This window comes from Leucoraja erinacea, chromosome 3 (assembly GCF_028641065.1).
Source record: "Leucoraja erinacea ecotype New England chromosome 3, Leri_hhj_1, whole genome shotgun sequence".
Classification (NCBI taxonomy): Eukaryota; Metazoa; Chordata; class Chondrichthyes; order Rajiformes; family Rajidae; genus Leucoraja; species Leucoraja erinaceus.
Window position 1 is genome coordinate 15,772,784 of NC_073379.1, and position 26,569 is coordinate 15,799,352.

General features: G+C 41.1%; 1 protein-coding gene across 4 annotated transcripts in view; it reads right to left on the minus strand.

The window, feature by feature from the left end:
* LOC129695333 (transcription factor TFIIIB component B'' homolog) overlaps nucleotides 1–26,569 on the minus strand; it is an 89,528-nt gene that overhangs the window by 17,569 nt on the left and 45,390 nt on the right. For 3 of the 4 annotated variants that reach the window (XM_055632182.1, XM_055632180.1, XM_055632181.1), the window contains exons 13-25: nucleotides 24,420–25,497; nucleotides 22,380–22,474; nucleotides 20,995–21,337; nucleotides 19,278–19,450; nucleotides 17,912–18,308; nucleotides 10,114–10,272; nucleotides 9,605–9,641; nucleotides 6,905–7,181; nucleotides 6,183–6,370; nucleotides 4,728–5,343; nucleotides 4,363–4,546; nucleotides 3,893–3,959; nucleotides 814–1,000 (exon numbers count right to left, since the gene is read on the minus strand). In XM_055632182.1, the coding sequence (XP_055488157.1) occupies nucleotides 814–1,000; nucleotides 3,893–3,959; nucleotides 4,363–4,546; nucleotides 4,728–5,343; nucleotides 6,183–6,370; nucleotides 6,905–7,181; nucleotides 9,605–9,641; nucleotides 10,114–10,272; nucleotides 17,912–18,308; nucleotides 19,278–19,450; nucleotides 20,995–21,337; nucleotides 22,380–22,474; nucleotides 24,420–25,497 (3,801 nt within the window). The remainder of the gene's footprint in view (nucleotides 1–813; nucleotides 1,001–3,892; nucleotides 3,960–4,362; nucleotides 4,547–4,727; nucleotides 5,344–6,182; nucleotides 6,371–6,904; nucleotides 7,182–9,604; nucleotides 9,642–10,113; nucleotides 10,273–17,911; nucleotides 18,309–19,277; nucleotides 19,451–20,994; nucleotides 21,338–22,379; nucleotides 22,475–24,419; nucleotides 25,498–26,569) is intronic. The other variant, XM_055632183.1, reaches the window with a different exon arrangement.

Here is a 26,569-nt window from a genome sequence, read left to right on the forward strand (position 1 = left end):
AGACAGTAGGTGCAGGAGTAGGCCATTCAGCCCTTCAAGCCAGCACCACCATTCACTGTGATCATGGCTGATCATCCACAATCAGCACCCCATTGCTGCCTTCTCCCCATATAACATTAAAGGGTAAATAATGTAAATATAATTGTAAATAATGTAACTTTAATAATGTAAAAATAATTGTAAATAATGCAAAAGGGATTTGCCAGGATGTAACCTGGACTTGTAGGTATGAGAGGTTGTATCGACTAAGACCTTTTTAGGTAAGAGTGACCTTATTGATCAGTTCAAGATCATAGGGGGCATGGATCAGGTGAACGCTTGGTCCTTCACCAGGGTAGAAGATTGTAAAATTAGAGGATATAGACTTAAGGTGAGAGGGGACAGATTTAAGAGGGATCTGAGGCAACTATTTCACTCAGAAGATAGACTAAATCTGGAATGATCTGCTTGAGGAAGTTTTAGAAGCAGATACAATTATGACTTTTAAAAGGCATTTGGACAGATAAACAGGAAGGGTTTAGAGGGATATAGGCAAAATACAGTCAAATGGGACTAGCCCAATATGCTAACTTGGTCGGCTTGGACATAGTGGGTGAAGGGCCTGTTTCCGTGCTGTGCAACTCCACCAATGTTAAATATAATGACTAATCTGCTCATTTTCCCACTTAAACAAAAATAGTATAGAAATTATCCTTGAATAATGTGTTGTGTGCTGCTATTTACCACATTTTATTTCCATGCAATTTTCCATTAAACACACTTCTATTTCCAGCTGTGTTTCAAAGTGAACATCTAAAATTAAACAGGATTTACCTCACAGTAAATTTGATGTTTTCTGTTGTTAGAGGTGGACATGGCTCAACATAACTCAAGGTGTTTTCTGAAACCGGGATGTAGGGAGCTAAAGATTCACCATATTCTGTTAAAGAAGAGGCTGGAATCTCAAACAAGGTTAATATGATTGTCTCTTCTTTTGTGTTTTCATCTGTCAATAGGTTCTCTAAAACAAAACACAACCAAAACAAAAAAATATCAATTTAGCACAATTGATGCCATACCATTTAGGAATTACCCTATTTATATTTTTGGAAATGGGATCACAATACGTGCATGTTACAGACTAACCCACAGAAAATAAAATAAAAACTCATAACCTGCCAATCCGAGTTGATTAATGATCAATGTGAACATGACTGAACAAGAGGCTGTCTTTGGACGCCTTTCAAGTACAGATTTTCAAAGAAATGCACACATTAGTACAGGTACTATTACAAGCACCATTATATTACTGCTCATGAGAGGAAAAAGACCAAGTACTCTGAACTGGCAACTGAAGTTGGCCAGAATAGCTGGAAGACCAAGATTTTCTCTGTAGAAGTGGGATGCAGGGGATTTGTTGCTACATCTACGACCAGTCTATTGAAGAAAATGGGGGTAAAGGGTCACTCCCTCCAACAAGCAATCAAGTCATTGTCAAATTCAGCAGAAAAAAGCAGCAATTGGCTTTGGATTAAAAGGAAAGACAACAATTGGACTGCAAGATGAAGACAGGAAGGCATGGAACTGGGGGGGGGGGGTGGGGGGGGGGGGGGGGGGGGGGGGGGGGGGGGGGGGGGGGGGGGGGGGGGGGGGGGGGGGGGAGGGGGGGGGGGGGGGGGGGGGGGGGGGGGGGGGGGGTACTGGGACGCCAGGTATCACTGTTGAGCCCTCTGGAGACGTTGTGGGCATATCAATGAAAGGAGGGTGCCCACCTGATGACCCCAATGACATACCTACCCTACCTTTCACCACTCCAATCCCACTGCCAATATCAAGAGTGCCGACTTATTACAGAGATTGAAACATCAAGTCCTATTAGCTCTACTGCTTATTAGTACACTTCCTATTCATGTTGTAGAAGGCTGGGAATCATCCTGATTTAAAGCTTGATCAGTAACATTTATATATTCTAATGCAGGATGGTTGTATTTTCCAGCTCCCATTTCATTCATTTATAAGGTCAATAGGTGCAAGACATCAAACACTTGCTTTGCCAAGTCTTTTTCCAGATTGCACATCATCCTCACTAAGATCTACACCATTTATTGTTCATTCTTATTAGATTTCTTTACAATGAACTTTTCGAGCACTATCAGCTTGAGCACGAGTCTTGCAGTCACGTAAGACAGTAATAAAATTACATTTGTCTCCATTTAGGAAGTAAATATACCACCACACCTGGTTACGATACAAGTGGGACCTGCCCCACACGAATGCAATGAAAACTTTCTTCTGTAGCCGTCTGGCAGATGTCTCCATTACAACACATCCAGAATGCAGGAACTTTAAACTTTCGAGATACAGTGTGAAAATAGGCCCTTCGGCCCACCGAGTCCGCTCTGACCAGTGGCGGGACTGTCATACGAGGAAAGATTGAAAAGACTAGGCTTGTATTCACTGGAGTTTAGAAGGATGAGGGGGATCTCATAGAAACATATACAATTATAAAAGGACTGGACAAGCTAGATGCAGGAAAAATGTTCCCAATGTTGGGTGAGTCCAGAACCAGGGGACACAGTCTTAGAATAAAGGGGAGGTAATTTAAGACTGAGGTGAGAAAAAACGTTTTCACCCAGAGAGTTGAGAATTTATGGAATTCCCTGCCACAGAGGGCAGCGGAGGCCAAGTCACTGGATGAATTTAAGAGAGAGTTAGATAGAGCTCTAGGGGCTAATGGAGTCAAGGGATATGGGGAGAAAGCAGGCAAGGGTTATTGATAGGGAACGATCAGCCATGATCACAAATGAATGGTGGTGCTGGCTCGAAGGGCCGAATGGCCTCCTCCTGCACCTATTTTTATGTTTCTATGTTTGATCACACCATACACTACCACTATTCCACACAATAGGGACAATTTATAATTTTACCAAAGCAAATTATTCTATAAACTTGTACGTCTTTAGAGCATAGGTGGAAACCAGAGCTCCCGGAGAAAACCCACAAGGGTCACTTACAACATCCGTGTAGATAGCACCCATAGTCAGGATTGAACCTAGGTCGCTGGCGCTGTAAGTCAGTAACTCAACCGCCGCACGTCCATGCCACCCCTTGATGGGCCGAATAGCCTAATTCTGCTCCTATAACTCATGAACTTATGAACTGCTCAACTGACCACAGCCACAAAAGATTTGAGAGATGGTCTGTGTTACTGTAGTCCAAGAGGCATGAATATAAATGGAAAGATGATACACATGAGCATGTGGGAGAAAACCGGAGCACCCAGAGAAAACCCACATGGTCACAGGGAGAAACTCAGTAGAGTACCCATAGTCAAGATCTAAACCAGGTTTCTGGCACTGGAAGATAGTAGCTCTACTGCTACATCACTGTGCCATCCTGAAAAATGAAGAAACCATTGCACCACCTCCTCAGGGCAACTCTATGCAGACAATCAATACAGTCAGCTGTTACACCTGCTGCCTCACAGCACCAGAGACCCAAATGCAATCCTGACTTCAGATACTGTCTGTGTGGAGTTTGTACGTTCTCCATGTGACCATGTGCGTTTCCTCAATGTGCTCTGGTTTCCTCTCGCATCCCAGAGACGTGCAGTTTTGTAGATTAATTGGTCTCTGTAGGAATTGAATCAAAAGTGGGATATCATCAAACTAGTATGAAGGGGTGATCAATGATTGGCGTGGACTCAGTGGCCCAAAGGCCTGCTTCCATGCTACATCTTTCAATCAATAGCAGCCTTGATGGCCATGCCTATATATCTTGTTAATCTATTTCTTTATAGCTCAAATCACCAGTAATTCAATTAACTATCAGTTGTGTATTTCTGCACTAAAAGCAAATTTACGCAGGTGGGAAGGAGAAAAAAATGAGTTTATGAAACTTGCATTAAACATACCAAAGTTTTCTTTGCGTGTTTTCAGCGTTTCCTGGTATTCCACGTTTTGAGATTCTTTGTTACCAATCTACAAATATAAAATGTTAATGCAAGTCGATAAAACAGAATAATTCATTATTGCGCCCTTCTAAGATATGCATTAATCGTAAACAATAAAGATACATATCTTCATTGGGAATTGGTTCAAGCACTATCTTCTCATTGCTGATCCACTTTTAAAACAAGGAACAATCAGGTCAACATTTTTTTTAACTTTTAATTTGCACTGAATTATCACCTGCATCACACAGCAGATTCTTTGTCACTAGAAATAGTTCATGTTTGCCACTAGAACTAGTTCATGCAGTCACAGTGGCGCGCAGTGGTAGAGTTGCTACCTTTTATTGGGATTTTTATGTTGAAAGAAATAGCAAAACTACATAGTTTAATATAGCTCAAAGGCTTACTTGCCAATATGTAATACTGCTCACCTTTGGTGAGTAACTCGAACACTGAGCTTCTGGAATTGTTTCTGTTGCCTCAACAGACAGAATTGGATCAGCAGCTTGACATAAAGTCAATGTAGATTGTGTGAAGTATGTTTCTGTGGAAATTCCTGGTTGAACATCCTGACTTCGAATTGTTGTGTATTGTTGAATATCTGCTGGAGACAACCTGAAGAAAAGTTTAACATTGTGCCTATAACCAAAACTTTGAATACCTTGTTTGCAAATATAATGCATTTTACCTCACACAAAATTCTTTAAATTTCTCTTTTCTTTTTACACACTGGAACAGATGCCAAAACATCACAGCTAGACTTTACAGTAATTGTTAAAAGATTATCCTACTTTACCTTTCACACGGTTGCCCACTGACATCATTTCGATGCTCAGTGGGATTCATTTCCACCTCATCTCCAACACACTCATCTTGTTCATCAGAAGCTTGTAGCTCTTCACTGGGATCATGGACTTTATTGCCCAAATGCTCAGTTTTACTCATTTGTTCGTCGTCTGTCACATGTTTGTCCTTCTTCTCAAATAATAACAAACTTAACTTTTCAGTCAGATGCTCGGATCCACTTTCTGTGTGTTCAGTTCTATTTAGTCTCTCTTTTTCTCCCACACCGTCTTGTTCATCAGATAAGTTCAACTGCTCATTCGAGTGCTCAGATCCACTTTCCAGATGCTCACTTCTATTCATCTTCTGTTCTTCTCCAGCACAGTTGTCTTGTCCATGAGATGTTAAAATCTGTAACCTTTCATCCAGATGCTTGGTCTCAGAGTCCAAATGCCAAGTTTTGCTCACTCCCTCTTCACCCATACATCTGTCTTGATCATCAGGTACCAATATCTTACTATTTGGTTGTCCGGCTGGAATCTGTTTAATGGTTACATTTTCTTCACTGCCTTCTATTGTCACCAATAGAATTGGCAAGGAGTCATCAGGTTTCAGTTCTGCTTTATTACCTATAACCAGATGCATTTATAATTAGTGTTTCCCTGTAACATTTTATCTCAGAAAAAGTGGACCAGCAATGTTGTGTGTTATTCACCTTAAACAAAATTAGGTACTTAAAGTAACGAGTCTAGAATTTCTGCAAGGATTTACCATCAAAAACTACCATCAGGTATGGTGGCGCAGCGGAAGAGTTGTTGCCTTACAGTGCCAGAGACCCTGGTTCGATCCTAACTACAGGTACTATCTGTACGGAGTTTGTACGTTCTCCCCGTGACCTGCGTGGCTTTTCTCCGGGAGACGTAAAGGTCTACAAGGTGTATCAGCTGATTAGCTTGGTAAAATTATAAAATGTCCCTAGCGTGTGTAGGATAGTATTAGTGTGTGGGGATCGCTGGTCAGCGAGGACTCAGTGGGCCGAGCGGCCTGTTTCCGCGCTATATCTCTAAACTAAACGGTATGTCCAATGGTAATAATTTTTTTCAAGATGAATTTGGGATTTTCAAACAAAATCTATATTTAAGCAAATAGATCTTTTATTTGTTTCCAAAATAACTAACATAACACTACCAAGAATTCCCTTTAAGGTATTCCATTTGCCAAAAGATATTACATTTAAAGATAGTTTCTTAATAGTCACCCATTCTGGCAATTATACACAATTTTGAAATTTTTTAAATGAAACTTCACCATGTTCACCCACATGTGTATATGTATTCACAGAAACACTGGTGCTAGAGAGCCAGTGTTGACCTAAATCATCAAATTTACAGCTCACTTCAATGTAAAATAACTTTAAAAAAATTGTGCAAGGAAACGATTTTGATCAGACTCTGTCCATTTTGCGTACCCTGTTTTTCCCCTTCCAACGCCGATCCAGCAGAGCTTTTCATTTCTTCATTCTCTGTGGTATGATAAGGCTTTATTACATGACTTCTGGAAGTGGATTTACCGAGGTTAGGTTTAGGTTTTGGAAATCTGCACCTTCTCCTGGCAATGTTCCTCTCTGCACCATCTGATACCTCAGTGACTGAAGAGCTATTAATGAAATAAAGCAATTAGTTTAAGTATCACAACAGAAATAATGCATTTTCATGGAAATACAATTCAAAAGATCGTCTCAAAGCATTTTTGCAAAACATATTTGCAATTAAATTGAAGTAAAGGGCAAGGCCAAAAGATGGCAGACATGTGATAAAGGATATCTGATGTTTATTTGATATCAAGATCAGCTTCCAAAACCATATGGATTTGAGGAAAGGGAAAATTATTTTTTCATTTTTTAAATTCTTATTAAAGGGGTCCTTTAAAACAAGGCATTGCAGCTAAGATAAATGAGGACCAGGGAGGAAAGGGGACCGTCTCTGGATTTGTAGCTATACAAGGTAAGTTTGTTTTGCATGTTTGAGGTCAAGCGCCAATCCTCAAACAATGATGTGTTATTAATATGGTAACATGATATTCCATTTACATTGTTCATATATGGAGTGGAGTGCATGAAATGTATTTTCAACCAGAGACCAATTTGTTCAGACAATAACATATTTCCTATAGTGATATGACAGGCATTACCTAGAAAGAACTTTGGTAGAATCTTCTTCTGGAAGAGGAGGCTTTTGCAAGTCCAGTTCACTCATCAGATCTTCATCTGGAGGAGCACATGGTCTGCTAGAATCAATACTTGATTCATCGTTCACACTGTGAGTACCGGACGTCACAATCTGCAAGGAAAGAACATCACTACCAAGGACAGATTCTTCTTCAGAAGTCTTCTGATCTACACAGTTTACATCTGTATATGCAGCGTCCCTTAAACCATCGCCAAGCTCGGCCATGCGGTGATCCTCTTCTAAAGGGGCAACAAATGTACAAGTTAACCTCAGAAGACATTGCTCTGCATTTTAAGTGCTGTGGCATAAGAAATATATTCATTTGAATACATTTGTAGATTCACCTCATGCAAGAACTCCAAATACTACTCCCAATGATTGTTTGTGCAGAATGAAAGTTTATTTATGAGACTAAGGTACTTACTTAAACATATTACAAATCTAGAACCCGAAGACAAATAAAATTGTAAAGAAGCGTAAGATATTTTTAAGAAGAAAAGGCATAAGGTAACTCTCCTCCGTCACTTCTCTCTTCCTCTGATACACCAAAGAACACATTTTCTTCTTTTCAACCCCTCAAGCAGATAAAGCTTGTGCAGCAAACAAACTGCTGGAGAAACTCGTCGAGTCGAGCGGCATTGGTGGAGGGAAATAGGCAAAGACCATATTTTAGGCCAGGACCCTTCATCTGGACTGAATGAGTAGAGGGTTAGAAACATAGAAACATAGAAATTAGGTGCAGGAGTAGGCCATTCGGCCCTTCGAGCCTGCACCGCCATTTAATATGATCATGGCTGATCATCCAACTCAGTATCCCGTACCTGCCTTTTCTCCATACCCTCTGATCCCCTTGGCCACAAGGGCCACATCTAACTCCCTCTTAAATATAGCCAATGAACTGGCCTCAACTACCCTCTGTGGCAGAGAGTTCCAGAGATTCACCACTCTCTGTGTGAAAAAAGTCTCCTCATCTCGGTTTTAAAGGATTTCCCCCTTATCCTTAAGCTGTGACCCCTTGTCCTGGACTTCCCCAACATCGGAAACAATCTTCCTGCATCTAGCCTGTCCAACCCCTTATGAATTTTGTAAGTTTCTATAAGAACCCCTCTTAATCTCCTAAACTCTAGAGAGTATAAACCAAGTCTATCCAGTCTTTCTTCATAAGACAGTCCTGACATCCCAGGAATCAGTCTGGTGAACCTTCTCTGCACTCCCTCTATGGCAATAATGTCCTTCCTCAGATTTGGAGACCAAAACTGCACGCAATACTCCAGGTGTGGTCTCACCAAGACCCTATACAACTGCAGTAGAACCTCCCTGCTCCTATACTCAAATCCTCTTGCTATGAAAGCCAACATGCCATTCGCTTTCTTTACTGCCTGCTGCACCTGCATGCCTACCTTCAATGACTGGTGTACCATGACACCCAGGTCTCGCTGCATCTCCCCCTTTCCCAATCGGCCACCGTTTAGATAATAATCTGCTTTCCCGTTTTTGCCACCAAAATGGATAACCTCACATTTATCCACATTAAACTGCATCTGCCAAACATTTGCCCACTCACCCAGCCTATCCAAGTCACCTTGCAGTCTCCTAGCATCCTCCTCCTCACACCTAACAATATAACAATTGTTATCAATATAAACTGCTGAGGAGGAGAGTTGGGAAAGAGCTGGCAATCAATAGTTGGATCTTAATGAGAAGGGATTGATTGGTCGTTGAAGTCAGGTAGGGAGGGAAGAGTGGAGATAGTGACAGAGGCTGGGAGGCAATAGCTGGGGGTGATAAATGGCAGTAAAACATGGCATCTGGTAGAAAGAAAAGCAAGGCATGGATCCAAATAGTAGGTGGGAAGTGTGGGGGGGAAGGAGACGCAGCAGGAGTAGTGTGTTGGTGATGGACAGATGGAGCGGGTGGGGAGGGGGTAAAAACAGGTGTGTGAAAGAGGACTTGGTTAGATCAAGGAGAGAGAGAAAGGACAGAGGGAGAGCAGGTTACTTTAAATTGGAGAATTCCATGTACGTGCCAACGGGTTGTAGATTATCCAGGCATAAGATGCTGGTAAGGCATGATTTAAAGGGAAAAAATATTCAGCACTGGTCATTTGTAAAATGGATGATGAATTCCAGTATCAAATAGGATGAACATACAGTGATTAGAAGTGGGTTTCTACTTTCTGGTTATCTGGTTGTTATAGATTAATTGGAAGGTATTAACACTTTTACTTTAAGTAGGAGTTGGGAGTTAAGGCTTGGGGGAACAGCACCTCATATTTCACTTGGGTGTGAACATTGACTTCTTTAACTTCAGATGGCCCTTGCTTTCTCTCTCCATCCCCTTCCGTTCACCCACTAGTCTTACTTTATCTGCCTACATTCTACCTGCCCCCTCCCCTGACATCAGTCGGAAGAAGGGTCTCTACCAGAAATGGCGCCCATTCCTTCTCTCCAGAGATGCTGTCTCACCTGCTGAGTTACTCCAGCATTTTGCGTCGGGAGTTAAGTATCAGTTTTGCTAACAAGATTTCAACTTTGTATACACTACATGAATCCGGAGCATTGACTGACATCTGAAATGATTGATAGTGAGAGCTCACAAATATTTTGTAGCATTACACACCAAATGCTAACAAAAAAAATCCTTAACATTAATACTTACTCACCTTGAATTGGATCATCTCTTGGAACTTCAATAACTTCCTGCAAAAAGATTAATTTCAAATTCTTGAGTCTGGTAAATAAACTTTAATTTTAAGGCAACAATTCAAAGCAATTATTTCTTCAAGACCCACAAATTAAAATGTTGACAACATGAATGACTGCCTTTCTGCATAATACAAAATGTATAACTATTGTAGTTATACACCACCTATCGACATTTTAAATTATTAAATGGTGATTAGATTTTACCATTTGTAAATTTAAAATCTTTAGTGTTGAAAATGTAACTTCTTGTTTAAAGTTAACAACATTAAAATGTTTATAGATATTTTACAGCTTTTTAAAGAAAACTTTTAACAAGTAATGTGCATTTGTACTTTCGTCTTATTTTTTTTTTATTCGTTATTTTTCATTTGCATTTGCCCTGAATTATTTAGTCAAGTCTAGAGTTGCCAAAGATTGTCTAATATTATTTAACGTTTCATTGAAAACAACAGACTTAACAACTTACAACAAAATGTTCAATCTGCTCAGCAGTTGTTGGGTGGTAATCTTCCTCTGGAATAAAGGTGCATGACTGACTGGGTTCACATTTATCATGTAACTCAAGAAGTGAATGTTCAGCATCACTAGTATAGTTCTTGTCTGGGACATTAATTGCTATTTCAAGCTGTGTGTGATAAATTGGAGTGATATAAGGTATATAAAAATAAGTTTCCAAATAAAACACATTTTAAAGCTGCATTTCCTGCTAAGAGTTGGTTCTAGTTAGCTGCAGTCCATCTATTTTAGTATCATTTTTCTTTGAACATCATCTCCTGTCAAGGAATGCAGGTTTATGGTACAAACAGAAGAAAAATGTATGTATAATTGATCGAATATAAAAAAAGTAAACATGAACAAAACAAAACTGTAAAATTAATAATTCCTTTCATTACTATAGATGGACTAAAAATAACTACTGATAAAGTATAATTGACATTTCTTATGCAACCTAGGTACAAAATAATGCAACACTGGCTATAGCACCTACTGAGGGTTCACAATTTTGGTAGCACCACCAGGATACAGCTTCAAATGAAGGGCAAGTTGCTACCTCAAAGAAAAATGGGAAGGATAAAATGAGGGAATCAAACTTGACAGAAGAGTCAAAAAGAAAGCTTACATATATCATGTTTGTTATACAAATTAAAATGATGAATACATAAAAATAGTTCTTCCCTCTCATAGTCAAATTATAACATAACAATCTCACAAATGTACAAGTGTTGTGTTCAATAATCTGTTGTTTGATCTCTGATAAATTATTCAGAATTAAATATTATTGCATGGGAACTCCATAGTTATGTATTTTACTGTGCTGTAGAAATAGTAATAATGAACCTGACAGGAATAATCTGCAATAATGTTCTATATTGTAGAGGTCATCAAAACCAGTGAGTGAAATTCACTAGGGTGGTCAAGAATAAGGAATGTTAGTGCAATGGCTGAGGTGAAAAGCTAGAACTATTTCCCCTGGAGCGGTGCAATTTAATAGAGAACAATTATTTCCTTAAAGCTGTGCGGTCAATAATTTAATTTGCAGTGATCAAGAGAAATTATTTTATGCAAAGGGAGACCAAGACAAATTTGGTGAGTGACATAGTGGCCATAGAAAAGGTCCACAGAAGTACTTTAGGAATTCGGCATTGAAAAAACTTCACTGGATCAGATAGCCTTAAGTATCAATGCTAAATACTTTAGAACAGTATAGGCAGAAGGATCTGGAAAATTGCCTTTAAAAATGAGGATTGAAAAGGAGACATAATTAGGACTGTATCATTAATGTGCACACAGTCAGCAACATCGAAATGTAAAAATAACTATAAAGTATGATTATTCTAGTTTTTCAACCTGGAGAGGATCTAGGAGATGACATTTGGCAAGCTTACCGTCATCGGTTAGAGTACCAAGTACAGGAATGAGATGTCAGGTTATAGCTATCCTTTTCTTTTTTTTCCACTTACATTTTTATTGATTTTTAAGAGATATATTCAAAACAGTGCAACACCATCACCATAAATAAAATAAAGTAAGAAAAACAGCGATCAAAATTTAAAAAAAAGTAGATCGGGGGGGAGGGGTAAAAGAAGTAAATAAATCAAAAAATTGGAATAAGACCGTGTGGTTCACTTACCAAATTAAAAAAAGAAAAAACATTACATTGATTAGTTATCTGGAGATAATTCAACATTCATACAAACATACCATCTAGTTCTATATAACGCAATCTTCCCATATCTAGCTCGGCATTTATCTAATTGGTGTCATGGCTCAAATAAACATTCCATTTTTCCCAGATCTTCTCAAATGAATTCTCCTTGACTCTCAAGGAATATGTCAATTTCTCCATATTAAAGATGTCTCGCACAATTTCTAACCACTGTTCCTGTTTTGGACTTTTTTCATTAAGCCACTGCCTGGTAATGGCCTTCTTACTTGCTGCAAGCAAAACTTTAATCAAATATGTATCTTCTATTTTTACACTATCTTTAATACGCCCCAGATACATCACAGGGCAGGTATTTGGGATTTTATAACCCAAGATATTATTTACAGCTGCATTAACATTTTCCCAGTATGGCCTTATCTTTACACAGTTCCAGAAAATATGCGAGTGGTCTGCCTCCGTACTCCCACACAGCCTCCAACAGTGTTGTTGGACAGCAAGTTGTCTGCTTTTTATTTTGGGTGTTATAAAAAAGCGAGATAGATTCTTCCAGCAAAATTCTCTCCATACTAGTGAGCTTGTGGATGAACATTGTTTTTCACACATTTGATACCATTCTTCTTCTGTTATTTGAATCTTTAATTCTGCTTCCCATTTTGTTTTTATGTAGAGCGTTGATTCTCCCCCGCTTTCCACCAGAGCTTGGTAGAAAGCAGAGATGACCCGAGACCCCTTCTGTTTACATGCATCCACAATCACCTTGATCACATTATTTGAAGTTTCATCTAGTTCTGGCCTTATCTCTTTTATAAAGTAGTCTCTTAATTGCAAGTATCTAAAAAAATCTTTGTTTTCGCGACCATACTTTGACTAAATCTTGGAAGCTCATAAACTCGCCATTTTCTGAAACTGTATACATTGTCGTTATGCCTTTTTGTGCCCATTCTTTGAATTTTGAATCATACACCCCTTTGACTTTGAGTCATATGCGAACCACTTCAATGCGTGAACCCCTCTTTTTAATTTGTATTTTTCCACTGTAACATTCCATATTTCTAACGTAAATGCTACTATTGGATCCATAGCATGTCTCAAAGCCCCTCTCAGATATTTGTCTCCCACCAAAATCAGGGTCTGGTAACCCTGTATCTCTCTTTCCATCGAGATTCATAATCAGGTTTACACCAACAAGCAAGAGGTCTGAGTTGAGCTGCATAAAAGTATTTCCTCAGATTTGGTAAAGCCATTCCACCCTTGCTTTTCGGCAGTTGAAGTGTTGTTAGTATTATTCTTGGTTTTTCGCTATTCCAAATGAATCTAGAGATCATTTTATCCCAGGCTATGAATTTATCTCGGGGAACATTAATTGGGAGAGATTGGAATAAATATAGTAGTTTAGGTAGGATATTCATTTTTACCGTTTGTATTCTGGCACTGAAGTCTAGAGGAAGGGTCGACCACCTCTCAACATCCTTTTTGATGTTTTCTTCAATTTTGTTATAATTAGTTTCAAACAAGTTGGAAAGTGTTTTGGTTATAGTTACACCAAGATACTGCATCATTTTAGAGTTCCATTTCAGATTATATGCATCTCTGATTTGTTGGGATGGAGAATAATTGAATGAAATAATTTGTGTTTTTGTTATATTCAATTTATACCCTGAGTAGTATCCATATGTTTCAAATAGGTTCATTACATTTGGGAGATATATCTGGTCGTTCAAGAAAAATAATGATATCATCAGCGAAAAGACCAATTATATGTTCTTTCCCCCCTATTTTGACCCCCTGCAGGTCTTCTGTCTGCCTTATTGCTTGTGCTAAGGGTTCAATATACAAAACGAAGAGAGTAGGAGAAAGACAGCATCCTTGCCTTGTGCCCCTCTATAACTGGATCCTTTTTGATATGTTTCCATTTACCTTAATCCTAGCTGTAGGCTCCTGATATATTGTTTTAATACACCGAATTGCATCTTCATTGAAACCAAATCTCCTCAGTAATTCATATAAGAATACCCAACTAACACCATCAAAGGCTTTTTCTGCATCTAAACTGACCAGGACCATATTTGTATCCTTTTTTTGAACATTATCCACAATGTGGAGGGTTCTTCTAATATTATCCTGTGTTTGACGCCCCCGAATAAATCCAGTTTGGTCTTCATTAATCAGATCTGGTACAAAAGTCTCGAGTCTTTTGCAAATGATTGAGGTAAATAGTTTGTAGTCTACATTTAAAATTGAGATTGGCCTGAAATTTTTACATTGCTCTTTGTCTTTGCTTTCCTTGGGTAAAATGGTAATAATTGTTTCCTTCCATGATGGAGGAGCCCTGCCCTCTTTCAGGGTCCAGTTAAAGCAAGACAGGAGCAGAGGTGTTAGCTCTTTCTTAAAGGCCTTGTACCATTCTGGTGGAAACCCATCGCTGCCTGGTGATTTACTAGCCTTGAGTCTACTGATTGCAGCTTCCAGCTGCTTAACCGTAAATTGTGAAGTAATGGTATTATTTTGTGTCTCACCAATGGATGGCAGATCAAGTGAGTTAAGAAAACTTCTCATTGTCCTTTCGTCAGCTGATGGTGGTTTAGAATAGAGTTTCTTATAGTATTCTTCAAATATTCTTTCTATCTCATCTGGCTCATGTGATAATTGATTGGTTTTAGGATCTCTTATTTTATGAATTGTATTAGAGGCCTGCTGTTTACGCAGGCGTCTGGCCAGGAGTCTAGTTGCTTTTGGACCTGCTTCATAATAGGTCTGCTTTACAAATCTTGCCCTTTTTTCCATATCTCCCCTGAGGATCTCATCTATCTCCCCCCTTTTTTCCTTAATCTGTTTTAGTACCAACTGATCCTGTATGTTTTTATGTTTTTTCTCCAATTCTTTCAGTTTTTCTACTTTATGTTCATACGTAGCTAGCCGGGCCTTTTTTTGTGATGATGTCAGGGTGATCAGCTTTCCACGCATAACTGCCTTCCTAGCATCCCACAGTATTACAGGATCCACATCCCCATTATCATTCTCTTCTATGTACCTTTTTATCTCTTCCCTTATTCCACATTTGCCTTATTATTCAAAATACCCACATTGAGCCTCCAAAAAGTATTTCTTTTTCTACTATTCAGGTGTACTGTCAAGCTGATCGCACTGTGATCAGATACATCTGCCACCCCGATTTTACACTCTGTGATCCTGTGACTTTCACCCGTATTCATTAAAAAGTAGTCAATCCTGGAGTAGACTGAGTGAGGTACTGAATAGTGTGTGTAGTCACTTTCTAAAGGGTGAAGTTCTCTCCAAACATCAATTAGGCCCATTTCCTGCACTGATGTGTTAATAAACTTGGTCAGATGCATCTTGGTTTTTTTTAGGCTTGTTGTATCCAAATTATGATTCATGACCACATTGAAGTCCCCTCCACATATCAAAATACCTTCAGTCTCTAAAGCAATAATGTCAAACAGAGTTTTGAAAAAACATTTGGTACTCTCTGGGGGGGGCATATACATTGATCAGTGTCACGACTTTGTTTTCCAACTTTCCTTTAACTAATACATACCTTCTCTCTTTGTCCCGGAGTTCTTTATGGCATTCAAATTGGACTGCATTTGTAATAAGGATAGCCACTCCCCTCTTTTGGCTAGTTTTATAGGAACTATAAAATGCATTTCTAAAGCCAAAGTGTTTTAATTTCTCATGTTCTTGTTAAGGCAGGTGGGTTTCTTGTAAAAATAGTACCTGGGCCTTTTCTTTTTTCAGTTTAGCCAGGACCTTACTCCTTTTAACTGGATTATTCATCCCATTTACATTGAGTGACACCAATTTGATAGTATTACGTGACATTTAATTTACCTCTCCTGTCTTGCATTCATAAATCTCCAGATAACTTGAAACTGTGCAGGTCTGAACATCTGGACAACATGTGCCAAATACAAAAAAGAAAAGAAAAGAAAAAAAAGTTGACTTCCAAGTAAGGGTGATTCCTTTCCACCCTGAGTCCCCGTTGGCAGGTATAGGGGAAAGCCTCCTCCCAGAGGGCCCCTCACTAGAGGTGAAACACTCCATTTCACGCATCCTAGTATCGTCTAACGTCATCCGATAGCACTTATTTTTTAGTCCAAAAGAATTTGTGACACAATAAAAGCTAGTTGGATGGGGTCTGCTCAGACTCCTGTAGTCGCTCTCTTGCTGTCTCACTCTCATCTTCGCTCCTCTTTCCAACTTATCTTGTTTGATTGTCCGTTTGTTTGCCCGGTTTGTATTTGTGCAAAAACGGTACACGATAGGGCCACAATTTTTGGCCCACCTTACTCACCAGTGTCCTGTGATGTATAGTCTCATTCAGATTGATGTTATTGACATTTAAAACTTTAAAAACATAAAACAGCACCCCCACTTGCCCCGCCACGCCCCCACTTGCCGTCTTTACTTGAAAGACGTCACAAAGGACACCACACGGGTCCACAGCGTGGCCGTTCCACAATTTCAGACCGCCATCTTTTTTATCCATCACGTCGGGGACCCGACGGCTCCACGGGTAAGTTTCCTTCTATTTTAATTTCTGACTCCCCCGGGTGCTGGGCTGGGATTGGAGCCAGTGGGATCACGCCCCCCTACCCCGACAGCCCCTGTCTCAAGCCCTCACCCTCACCGGCTCCAGGACGCTCGCCTCCCCCGCCCCCCCACCACCGACTGCCCTCCCCAGGCTCCAGGACGCTCGCTCCCCCCGACAGCCCCCGCCTCAAGCCCTCTCCCGGCTGCAGTACGCTCAACCCTCCCCCCCTCCCGACAGCCCCCGCCTCAAGTACAACTTCATCGCTGCCCTGCTGGAGAAAACGGGGCCGGTGGTGGATTACATCAAGATCCTGGGGAGGTGAAGAGGGAGACTGGGAGGATTGAGGGAGAGGTGAGAGAGAGGGAGGAGAAAGTGGGGGAAAGAGGGAGAGGAGGGGGTTATGGAGGGTGGGAGGGAGTAACTAAGTGTAGGGGAAAGGAGAGGAAGGGAGGGAGGAAAGTAAGTAAGTAAGTTTATTGGCCAAGTATTCACATACAAGGAATTTGCCTTGGTGTTCCACCCACAAGTAACAACATGACATACAGTGACAGTTACGAATGACCCAGAAAACACTAAATATTAATAATAATAAAACATTAATGAGAAAACACCATTGATCCAGCAATGTGAACCAACAAAATACCAGATCAAAGGGAGGCTACAGATTTTTGGCTGTTGAGTAGAGAAACTACTCATGGATAAAAACTATTTTTATGTCTGTCTGGGGGGAGTGGGAGAGGAGGACAGGGCAAAGAAGAGGGAGGGTGACGAGGAGACAGAGGGACAGCTGGGGGATGAGGGAGAATGGAGGAGGATAGGGGTAGGAAGAGGGATGGCCAGGCATAGTTGGGGGACGGTTGTCGTGACGCGTGTCACCACGGGGATCTCTGTCGTCACAATGGGAACCTTTCAGCTGCGCCTGCGCAGTTGGGGGCTCTGGGTGAGTGTTGGAATATTGCGTTGGGGGAACAGGACCCAATGGTCCCACTTGGTCTAGTATATATATATAACATCATAAGGAACATAGAAAAGGCAAAGGGGTAACAATCCTTTTTTTTACCAGGATAGGGAGTCTAAAACTAGAAGACAGATTTAAGCTGAGAGGGGAAAACATTTAAAGAGGACCTAAGAGGCAAGTATTTCACCCCTCTTCGCCCCCCGCCACCGCCATCCCCCTTCCCCCACCTTCACCCCACCCCTCTCCCCAGGTATATGGAACAAGCTGCTGGGGGACAGGGTGGAGACGGGCACAAGCACAAGACGGATATACAGGGAGAAAGGTTTTAGTGTGTTGTAAGCCAAAGATAGCCAAATGGGTCTTGCTCAGGTAGGCAACTTGGTTGGCATAGACAGGTTGGGCAAAAGGGTACTTTTCCAAATTGTAGAATTTACTGAAACTGCAGGAACAACTGATAAATGTGATGGAACATTCACCTTTCATTTAATTCTTATCTACAAAATTGCCAAAACAAAATGCACAAAATTCTCTGCAGGTATGTGTGCAGACGTGTAAAGCAACATATTTTCAAACATGTGGTGCTGTACCTCTTCCATAGTTTCCTCCACTTGGGCTTGAACAGGTTCAGGAGATCGAAGACTAATTGGCACAAACGCTGGAGCTTTGTTGACCTCCTCAGGATTGATGGGGTAGATGTCATCTTCCTCTTCTATATCCGATTCTTCATCATCATCAGCTTCTTGGGATGCCCTCAGGGTCACAAGTGTCATCTTTGGTGTTCCTTGACCTTTCCCGGTATTTTTAGTCTGAGCCTCCTTCTTGCCCAAGACTTTGCTGACTTTGGGTTTAGCTTTGTGAGATCGAACAGGTCTACTTCTGACCTTGCCCTCCTTTTCTCCCTCAGATAATAATGTTGAAATAGCTGGTGGCTGATAATGTGCTGAAGGAGTATAAAATGATGTGGGCTTGGGCTGTCTTCCAGATCTGAAATAAGATACAGATTTACTTCTTGTTTTTATGCAACACTATCCAACTGAGATTTTAACACCAGCTATTTATTGGCAAGTCCAACCAAACTAGATTAAGAAGAAGCTCCATATGATATTTGCATGTACTGATCACATATAAAATTATAAAAGGACTGGACAAGCTCGATGCAGGAAAAATGTTCCCAATGTTGGGCGAGTCCAGAACCAGGGGCCACAGTCTTAGAATAAAGAGGAGGTCAGTTAAGACTGAGGTGGGAAAAAACCTTTTCACTCAGAGAGTTATGAATTTATGGAATTCCCTGCCACAGAGGGCAGTGGAGGCCAAGTCACTGGATGGATTTAAGAGAGAGTTAGATAGAGCTCTAGGGGCTAGTGGAGTCAAGGGATATGGGGAGAAGGCAGGCACGGGTTATTGATAGGGGACGATCAGCCGTGATCACAATGAATGATTATGCTGGTTCGAAGGACCGAATGGCCTCCTCCTGCACCTATTTTTTATGTTTCTGTGATCCACAAACTAGTTTCTCTCAATACATCATCCATGGTATTTGTTGTGTTTTGAACAGTATGCCTGAACATGTGGTTATATCATATTTTTATTAGAACGTGGGCAACTCTAATGAAGGAACATCATCACCGAGCCAGATTTGCCACTAAGTGGTATGCGCACAGAAGATTACATCATATCGATAGTCGCAGAGTGGTCAGTTAAGTGAAAGGCTACTCTGCTGATTTTTTCTTTAGAGAACCAAGGCCACCAGTAAAAGTGTTTCCACCGTCAACAGCATTGTGATAAGATATATCAAGATTACAACCATTCAATAATAATTCATGCTTACTCACTGAGACATTCTTTGGTCAAAAATTAGGTCTGGATGCAAATGATCTAGATTACTCCAAGCCCCAAATCCATCTAGGAATATTCAACTGATAAATGACTAATAAAGCTAGTACACTCAGATACCTAGTTGGTTTGCTCATAATATTTTCCTGAATGGCAGCCAGCGTTATCTCCTCTTCCTCATTCTGTTCGTGGTACTCGGATGTCCTTTCGGGTTGCAGTAGTTTGTTAGAATCCCACGTGCTTCTTCTTGATGGCTCTGCAGCTGAATCCGAGGATGCAGCATCTGGAGATATCTGGAAACAAAAATATTTTACAATTGGACAACAATCTTAATGCACATTTGGAATCATAAGGACAAACAGAACTGCTAACTTGGTCAATATTATCAGTTCTACATTCTGGGAATAGTTCCTCTATAAACTGAAGCATATGCTTTGAGATTAATTCTACTTAATTTGAGCTATTCAATATTCGAGGTGACATAACAATTGGTTTAAGATTCTGAACAGTTATTTTTTGGTTTACAGTGTGGAAACTGTCCCTTCAGCCCACACCAACCAACGATCACTCGTACACTAGTACTATCCTACACATTAGAGAATATTTACACAAGCCAATTCACCTACAAACCTGAACATCTTTGGAATGTGGGAGGAAATCGGAGCACTCGAAAGAAAGCTACGCGGTCACAGGGGAGAACGTACAAACTCCATAGTCAGCATCCGGAGTCAGGATCAAACCAGGTCTCTGGCGTTGTAAGGCAGCAACTCTACCACTGTGCCACTGTGCCACATGTTAAATAGATACATTGATTATGTAAATGTTACCATTAGCTCTTCCCTGTGGGAGATTGCCATTGTGCTGGGTAAGAGATCTTAAGTTTGAATTTACTCGCAAAAAGGTATAATGGTCTACAACAGAAGACAAGAGCTCACCTCAGTGAGACTAGCATTGAGACATCATTGGCATATCATAGCGAGGGTTACACGGTTCTGACTTTCTTCAGATTTGTAAATGGAAGGAAGTGTAGTTTAATGAGGGAAAACATAAAACAGTGCTTCAAGATAAAGCAGATTAGATGCTTTGGAAATACAGTGGTATGGTAGACACATCTGCACGATATACTTCCAGCCAGTTAGCCTTAAAGCTTTCTGAGCTAGCACGAGAACTCAGACCACAATTTCCAGATGAAAGCAAATTGTTAAAGGAAATGAAAGATCAGACAATAGATTAGGAAGTGGAGGTTCAAGGCATGTTATATGAATTGCATTAGAATGCTTAGTTGGTAAGCACTTGGCTGATATTAAATATTTATGAAAATCATTTAACCTCAACAGTGACTGAAGAAGGGTCTCGACCCGAAACGTCACCTATTCCTTTTCTCCAGAGATGTTGCCTGACCTGCTGAGTTACTCTATCTTCGGTATAAACCAGCATCTGCAGTTCCTTCCTACACACTCAGATTCATGTGATGGGAGAGCAAATGGATGCAGGCACAATAAGCATTTTTCTTATAAAGATAAATAGAAATTTGGAAATTTCAGGCGACAAATGCGACATGAATGAAATGCACTGCCATGTTTTAATTTGAGTGAAAGATAAGAAATAAAAGACCAGAGGAAAAATCATAAACAAGAGGAAAAATTATGAATAAGAACAGAAGTATTGATGATAAGAAGAAGAGAATATGATAAATCTGTGAAAGCAATCGATAGAATGGTTTTTGGATAGATTACCGATTTATTTTGAGATGCACTTTTTGGAAAGAACACCAGTGCTAAAAGTGCAAATTCACCAAATAATATGAAGTATAAGAAACTTTAGCCATTAAATGTACCAGAGATGATGAGACTGCTGATGCATTGGTTCCTCCTGATCGATTCTGGACTGCATCTTGCTGCGTTGGAATGTCATCCAAATTTCTTGCACCCATTACAAAACAAGCATTGCTTGCAGAGTGCTGGTGAGCTTCACTTGCTTTATTAATAGAGGTATCTGGACTGAGCCCAACAACGTCTTGAATTGCACTATTATTTTCTGGCGCTGCAGCAACTTTTTTTTCTTGCATTGACACATTTTTCTTTACCATCGCTCTCCCTAAATTTGGCTTGGGCTTCTGGAAACGACTCCTTACAGGTCGACATGGTTTATTTCTGGGTTCCTCTCGTTTCTCTACAGCCCTAAAGCAAAACAAATATTAAAATACAGGCTTGACACCTTTAACCGTAAACTGTATTTCTGAATTCTTCTTACATACTCTTTTCCAATTTGATGATTGGTCACAAAACCATCTCACTAGAAGTTTCTCACTATTTTATCCACCTTTGTAATTGGTCATTCTTAAATTCAATTAGTCAGCACCCAAGAATAGTTTGGTAATTAAGAGTAATGGGCCTGTCCCACTTAGGCGATTTTTTAGTCGACTGCAGGCAACTAGGCTGTCGCCACATGGTCTCTGGGGTGTCGCCTGTATGGCCGTGAGTCGTCCCCTCAGTCGCCCAAAGTGTCGTAGCTTCTTTCTGGTTGCCGCTGGATTTTCAAAACGTTCAAAATTTTTTAGCGACAGTCAACGAGTGGGTTTGATGCCAATGAGCGTAGCTTGGCTTCTCCTGTCATAGGTTGTCGCCAGGTGAAGTAGGTTGTCACCAGTGCTGACTTCGTTGAATTCCATTGGCGACTACCTATGTCAACCAGCGACAGGTACCGGCGTCAAGAGAAGTCAAGTAGCGACAGGCATCGTCTTCAGTTGTCGCCAAATGGGTCGTAGCTTGTCGCGGGTGGACGTAGGTTGACTTCGGTTGTCGCCTGTGTGGCCGTAGGTTGTCGTCAATGTCATTGTAGGTTGTCATAGGTGTGGTTGTAGGTGGACGTCCTAAGTCGCGACTTTGTCGGTAGCTTGCCACAGCTTGACGTCGACCAGGTGGTAGGTTGTTGTAGCTTGTCGCAGACATTGTTGTAGGAGGGTCCAGTCGCCATTTTTTCGGCGACCTGCTACGACTATGACAAGGTATGACAAGCTACGACTATGACAAAAAAATCGTCTAAGTCGGGCAGGCCCTTAAAACCAATTTATAGATGACACTATGGTAAGGATTTTTTTTTAAACCGAGTCGAAATAAAAAAAACGTCACAAACCATTCTCATATATACCTGGACACCTATCATGCAGCAACGTTGAAAACAATGCTTAGACAAACAGAACAATTACAGGAAATACATTACCATGGCTCAGTGTCAGAATCTTGTACTTTGCTTGATGTTATCTCTTCAGCTTTATCAGCTTCTGTTGTTTCAGACATCAATGCACTGCTGACATTCTATACAAAAGTAAACCCAAGGTCATATTGACTTTGGAAACAATAACGACTGGACAAAGTCACCCATAGACAAGTTTGCTGACAGACAAAAAGAGACTGCAACACTCTCACATCAATTGCTACTGTCAAAATAAGTTTGCCCAAATCTGCAAGTGTCACAAATGCAATGAGTTCCATGTGGGCAGTGGTATGATCATATTTTTCTTTTCTTTTTTTAAATATAAAATAAATAATATCATGAAAGGAAAGGGATGGCTGGACTGTCATATGCTGAGAGAATGGAGCAGCAAGGCTTGTACCCTCTGGAGTTTAGAAGGATGAGAGGGGTCCTATTGAGACATATAAGATTATTAAGGGTTTGGACACGCTAGAGGCAGGAAACATGTTCCCGATATTGGGGGAGTCCAGAACCAGGGGCCACAGTTTAAGAATAAGGGGTAGCCATTTAGAACGGAGACGAGGAAACACTTCTTCACACAGAGAGTTGTGAGTCTGTGGAATTCTCTGCCTCAGTGGAGGCCGGTTCTCTGGATACTTTCAAGAGAGAGCTAGATAGGGCATTTAAAGATAGCGGAGTCAGGGGATATGGGGAGAAGGCAGGAACGGGGTAATGATAAGGGATGATCAGCCATGATCACATTGAATGGCAGTGCTGGCTCAAAGGGCCAAATGGCCTACTCCTGCACCTATTGTCTATCGAAAGGTCACAATTGATGTGGGCACGAGGGACAAATCTACATAACTGCCAAGAGTTAAACAAGTGTTTTAAATAATCTAGGAACACAAATACAAATAGCTCAGTGGTTGCAACACTGGTATTATCTACCATATACACAATGAATGCTACTGCCTTAGATTTAGGTAAACGCAATTCTAAAGATTGCTTCAATATCTCACTGTTGCAGGTTTGCGACAAAAGAATTTCTTCCAGTGCGGCTGCAAGTAATTAATGAATTAATGTGCATGGAAATCTCTGAAAATGAACACTTGCAAATAAGGATGTCGGCTAAAAAAAACTTGTAATCCTCCAAATGTCACCCAAAACCCATCATAATACCCTTTTTGTTCTCGAAATTTCCATCAACCTGTTAATTAAGACAGACACAAAATGCTGGAGTAACTCAGCGGGTCAGGCAGCACTTCTGGAGAGAAGGAATGGGTGACGTTTCGAGTCGAAACCAGTCTGAAGAAGGGTCACGACCAAAAGGTCACCCATTCCTTCTCTCCAGAAATACTGCCTGTCCCGCTGAGTTACTCCAGCATTTTGTGTCAATCTTCGGTTTAAACCAGCATCTGCAGTTCCTTCTTACGCAACTTGTTAATTAAAATACGTATCTGAAAAAATGTAATTACACTGCTCCATTGGCAGCAGCATGAAGTAGGAATTTAAACTCCAAACTATAAAGTGAATGAAACTCAAATATTTATGAAAATCAAAAATATTCAAACATTGGAAATCTTAAATGAAAATAAAAAATGCTGGAAATGGTTCAGGCAGAATCTAAGGAAAGAGAAACAGAGAAAATATTAGGCAAAAGACACTGCATCTTCAACCTGAAAAGTTAGATCAGTTTTCCTTTCCATTGCCTAACTTGTTGAGTGCCTCCAAAAAAACCCCAAACATTTGTGGAAGGAAGGGAATCTAGCTATTCGGGAATTGATTGTGAACATTGCTACAAAAGCATTAAATGCATGCAGTGATCAATTTAAAATAAGTGTGCCTATTAAAAGATATGCTCTGGAGGCACAAGGAACTGTAGATGGCAGAATCTTGTGCAAAACACAAAGTGCTGGATTAACTCAATGGGTCAAGCGTGAGTTGCTAAATTACTTCAGCACTGTGTTTTGCAAAATATAAGCTCTGTTGTTGCCAATCACAAAGATAATTTTCATTAAAAACTTGCAAAGGGCGATACATTAATAGTCTCTCTGTTCAGTAAGTTACCTTAATCTCAGATGGTTCTTCCAGACCAGTGTCATGATCCTGCAGCGGTGATCCCTTCTCCTCGACAGCTGCAGATCCCATTGCCTCGAAGTGCCTGGTCTCCTTCTCCTCGATGACCCCGGATACCTTCTCCTCAACAGCCCCATATTCCTTCCCCTCAACGGACCCAGTTGCCATTGCCTCGACAGGCCCGGGTCCCTTCTCCTCAACGGCTAGGGATTCCTTCCCCTCAACAGGCCATGATTCTATCTCCTTGACAGCCCCATATAACTTCCCCTCAATGGGTTGGGATTCCTTCCCCTCGACAGCCTCAGATCCCTTCACCTCGAAGGGCCCGCTTTCTTTCTCCTCAATGACGCCAGATTTCTTTTCCTCGACGGGTCTGAAATCCTTCTTCACAACAGGCCCAGATTCTCTCTCCTCGACAGGTCCTGATCCCATCTCAATGGGTGGGGATTCCTTCCCCTCAATGGCCCCGGATGCCATCTCCTCGACGGGACCAAATTCCATATCTTCAACAGCCCCAGATCCCTTCTCTTCGAAGGGCCCAGTTTCCTTTTCCTCAATGACCTCGGATTCCTTCTCCTCGATGGGCCCAAATCCCTTCTCCTTGATGGGCTCAAATCCCTTCTCCTCGATGGGCTCAAATCCTTTCTCCTCGATGGGCTCAAATCCCTTCTCCTCAATGGGCCGGGAATCCTTCTCCACAATGCGCCCAGGTTCCCTCTCCTCGACACGCCTGGATTTCATCTCCTTGACAGACGCAGATTCCATTTCCTTGATGGACCCAGATTCCTCCTCTTTGATGGGCTGGAATTCCTTTTCCTCGATGGGCCGGGATTCCTTCTCCTCATCCTGCCCGGATTCCTTCTCCTCAACGGCCCCAGATTCCAACCCATTATCGTAAGATGCACTGGGTTTTTCATCAGTTGTTATATCTTGCTTTCCTCCTGCTTTTTTCCTCCCAATCAGTTTTAAGTTGGGCTTAGCTTTCTGGCGCCGAGCAAGCTGAGATTTGTTAGAATTTCCTCTTGTGACTGGGGTTGTTGTTCCTGACAGTGTTTCCTCTTCACATCCACTGAAACAAATATATTGAAAATTACTTAGCAGAAAATTACTTATATTCATAAAAGTGAAGGCAATCTTACCTTTCAAGGTTCTTAACTCAACATTAATATTAATCAATAAAGGTCCACCACTGATTTTCCAGCAACTGGTGGTGGGCACTCCTTTAATCCGGACAAAATTACAAGAGCGCACTTGAAATCCCTCTCAGACCGTGTGAGACGGCCAAACACGACCTCATGGGGTCTTCCGCAGCCGATCGACAGGTCGAATTTGCTCCCTGCAGCCGGGGCTCCGAAACTCAGGCCCGGTCTTAACCGGCAGATCCGTTCTCATAACCGACTTCTGAGGCCGACTTTGTGGGCTGGTATGGCGGCTCTTTGGCAGACGACCGTTCCTGTACCATTGGACTCCTCTCAGAGCCCATGACCTCTGTTGGTTCAGCCAAACGGATAATCCGAGAACGAAGGATGCCAGAAAATCGCTGGTGGATCGCTAGTTAATAAATACAGTATCATTCTAAGAAGTAATCCAATGTGAATTTCTTGATGCAAGTTTCGACTTCTATTATAATTTTTATTTTCTTTTGTGCTCATACAAATTATCATCAATGCTGGGAAAATGTGCTGCCATCTTGTTCACGATGTATCCCAGAATAAGGTCACAATTGATCGAAGCAGAATTAGGCCATTCGGCCCATCAAGTCATTCATTACTCTGTCATTCAATCATGGCTGATCCACCTCTCCCTCCTAACCCCATTCTCCTGCCTTCTCCCCATAACCTCTGACACCTGCACTAATCAAGAATCTGTCTATTTCTGCCTTAAAAATATCCACTGATAGCCTCCACAGCCTTCTGTGGCAAAGAGAAATGTCTCATCTCCTTCCTAAAAGAACTTTAATTCTGAGGCTATGACCTACATTCTCCCACTAGTGCAAACATCCTCTCCACATCCACTCAATCCAAGCCTTTTACTATTCTGTACGTTTCGATGAGGTGCCCCATCATTCTTCTAAACTGCAGTGAGTACAGGCCCAGTGCCGACAAACACTCGTCATATGTTAACCTACTCATTCCTGGAAT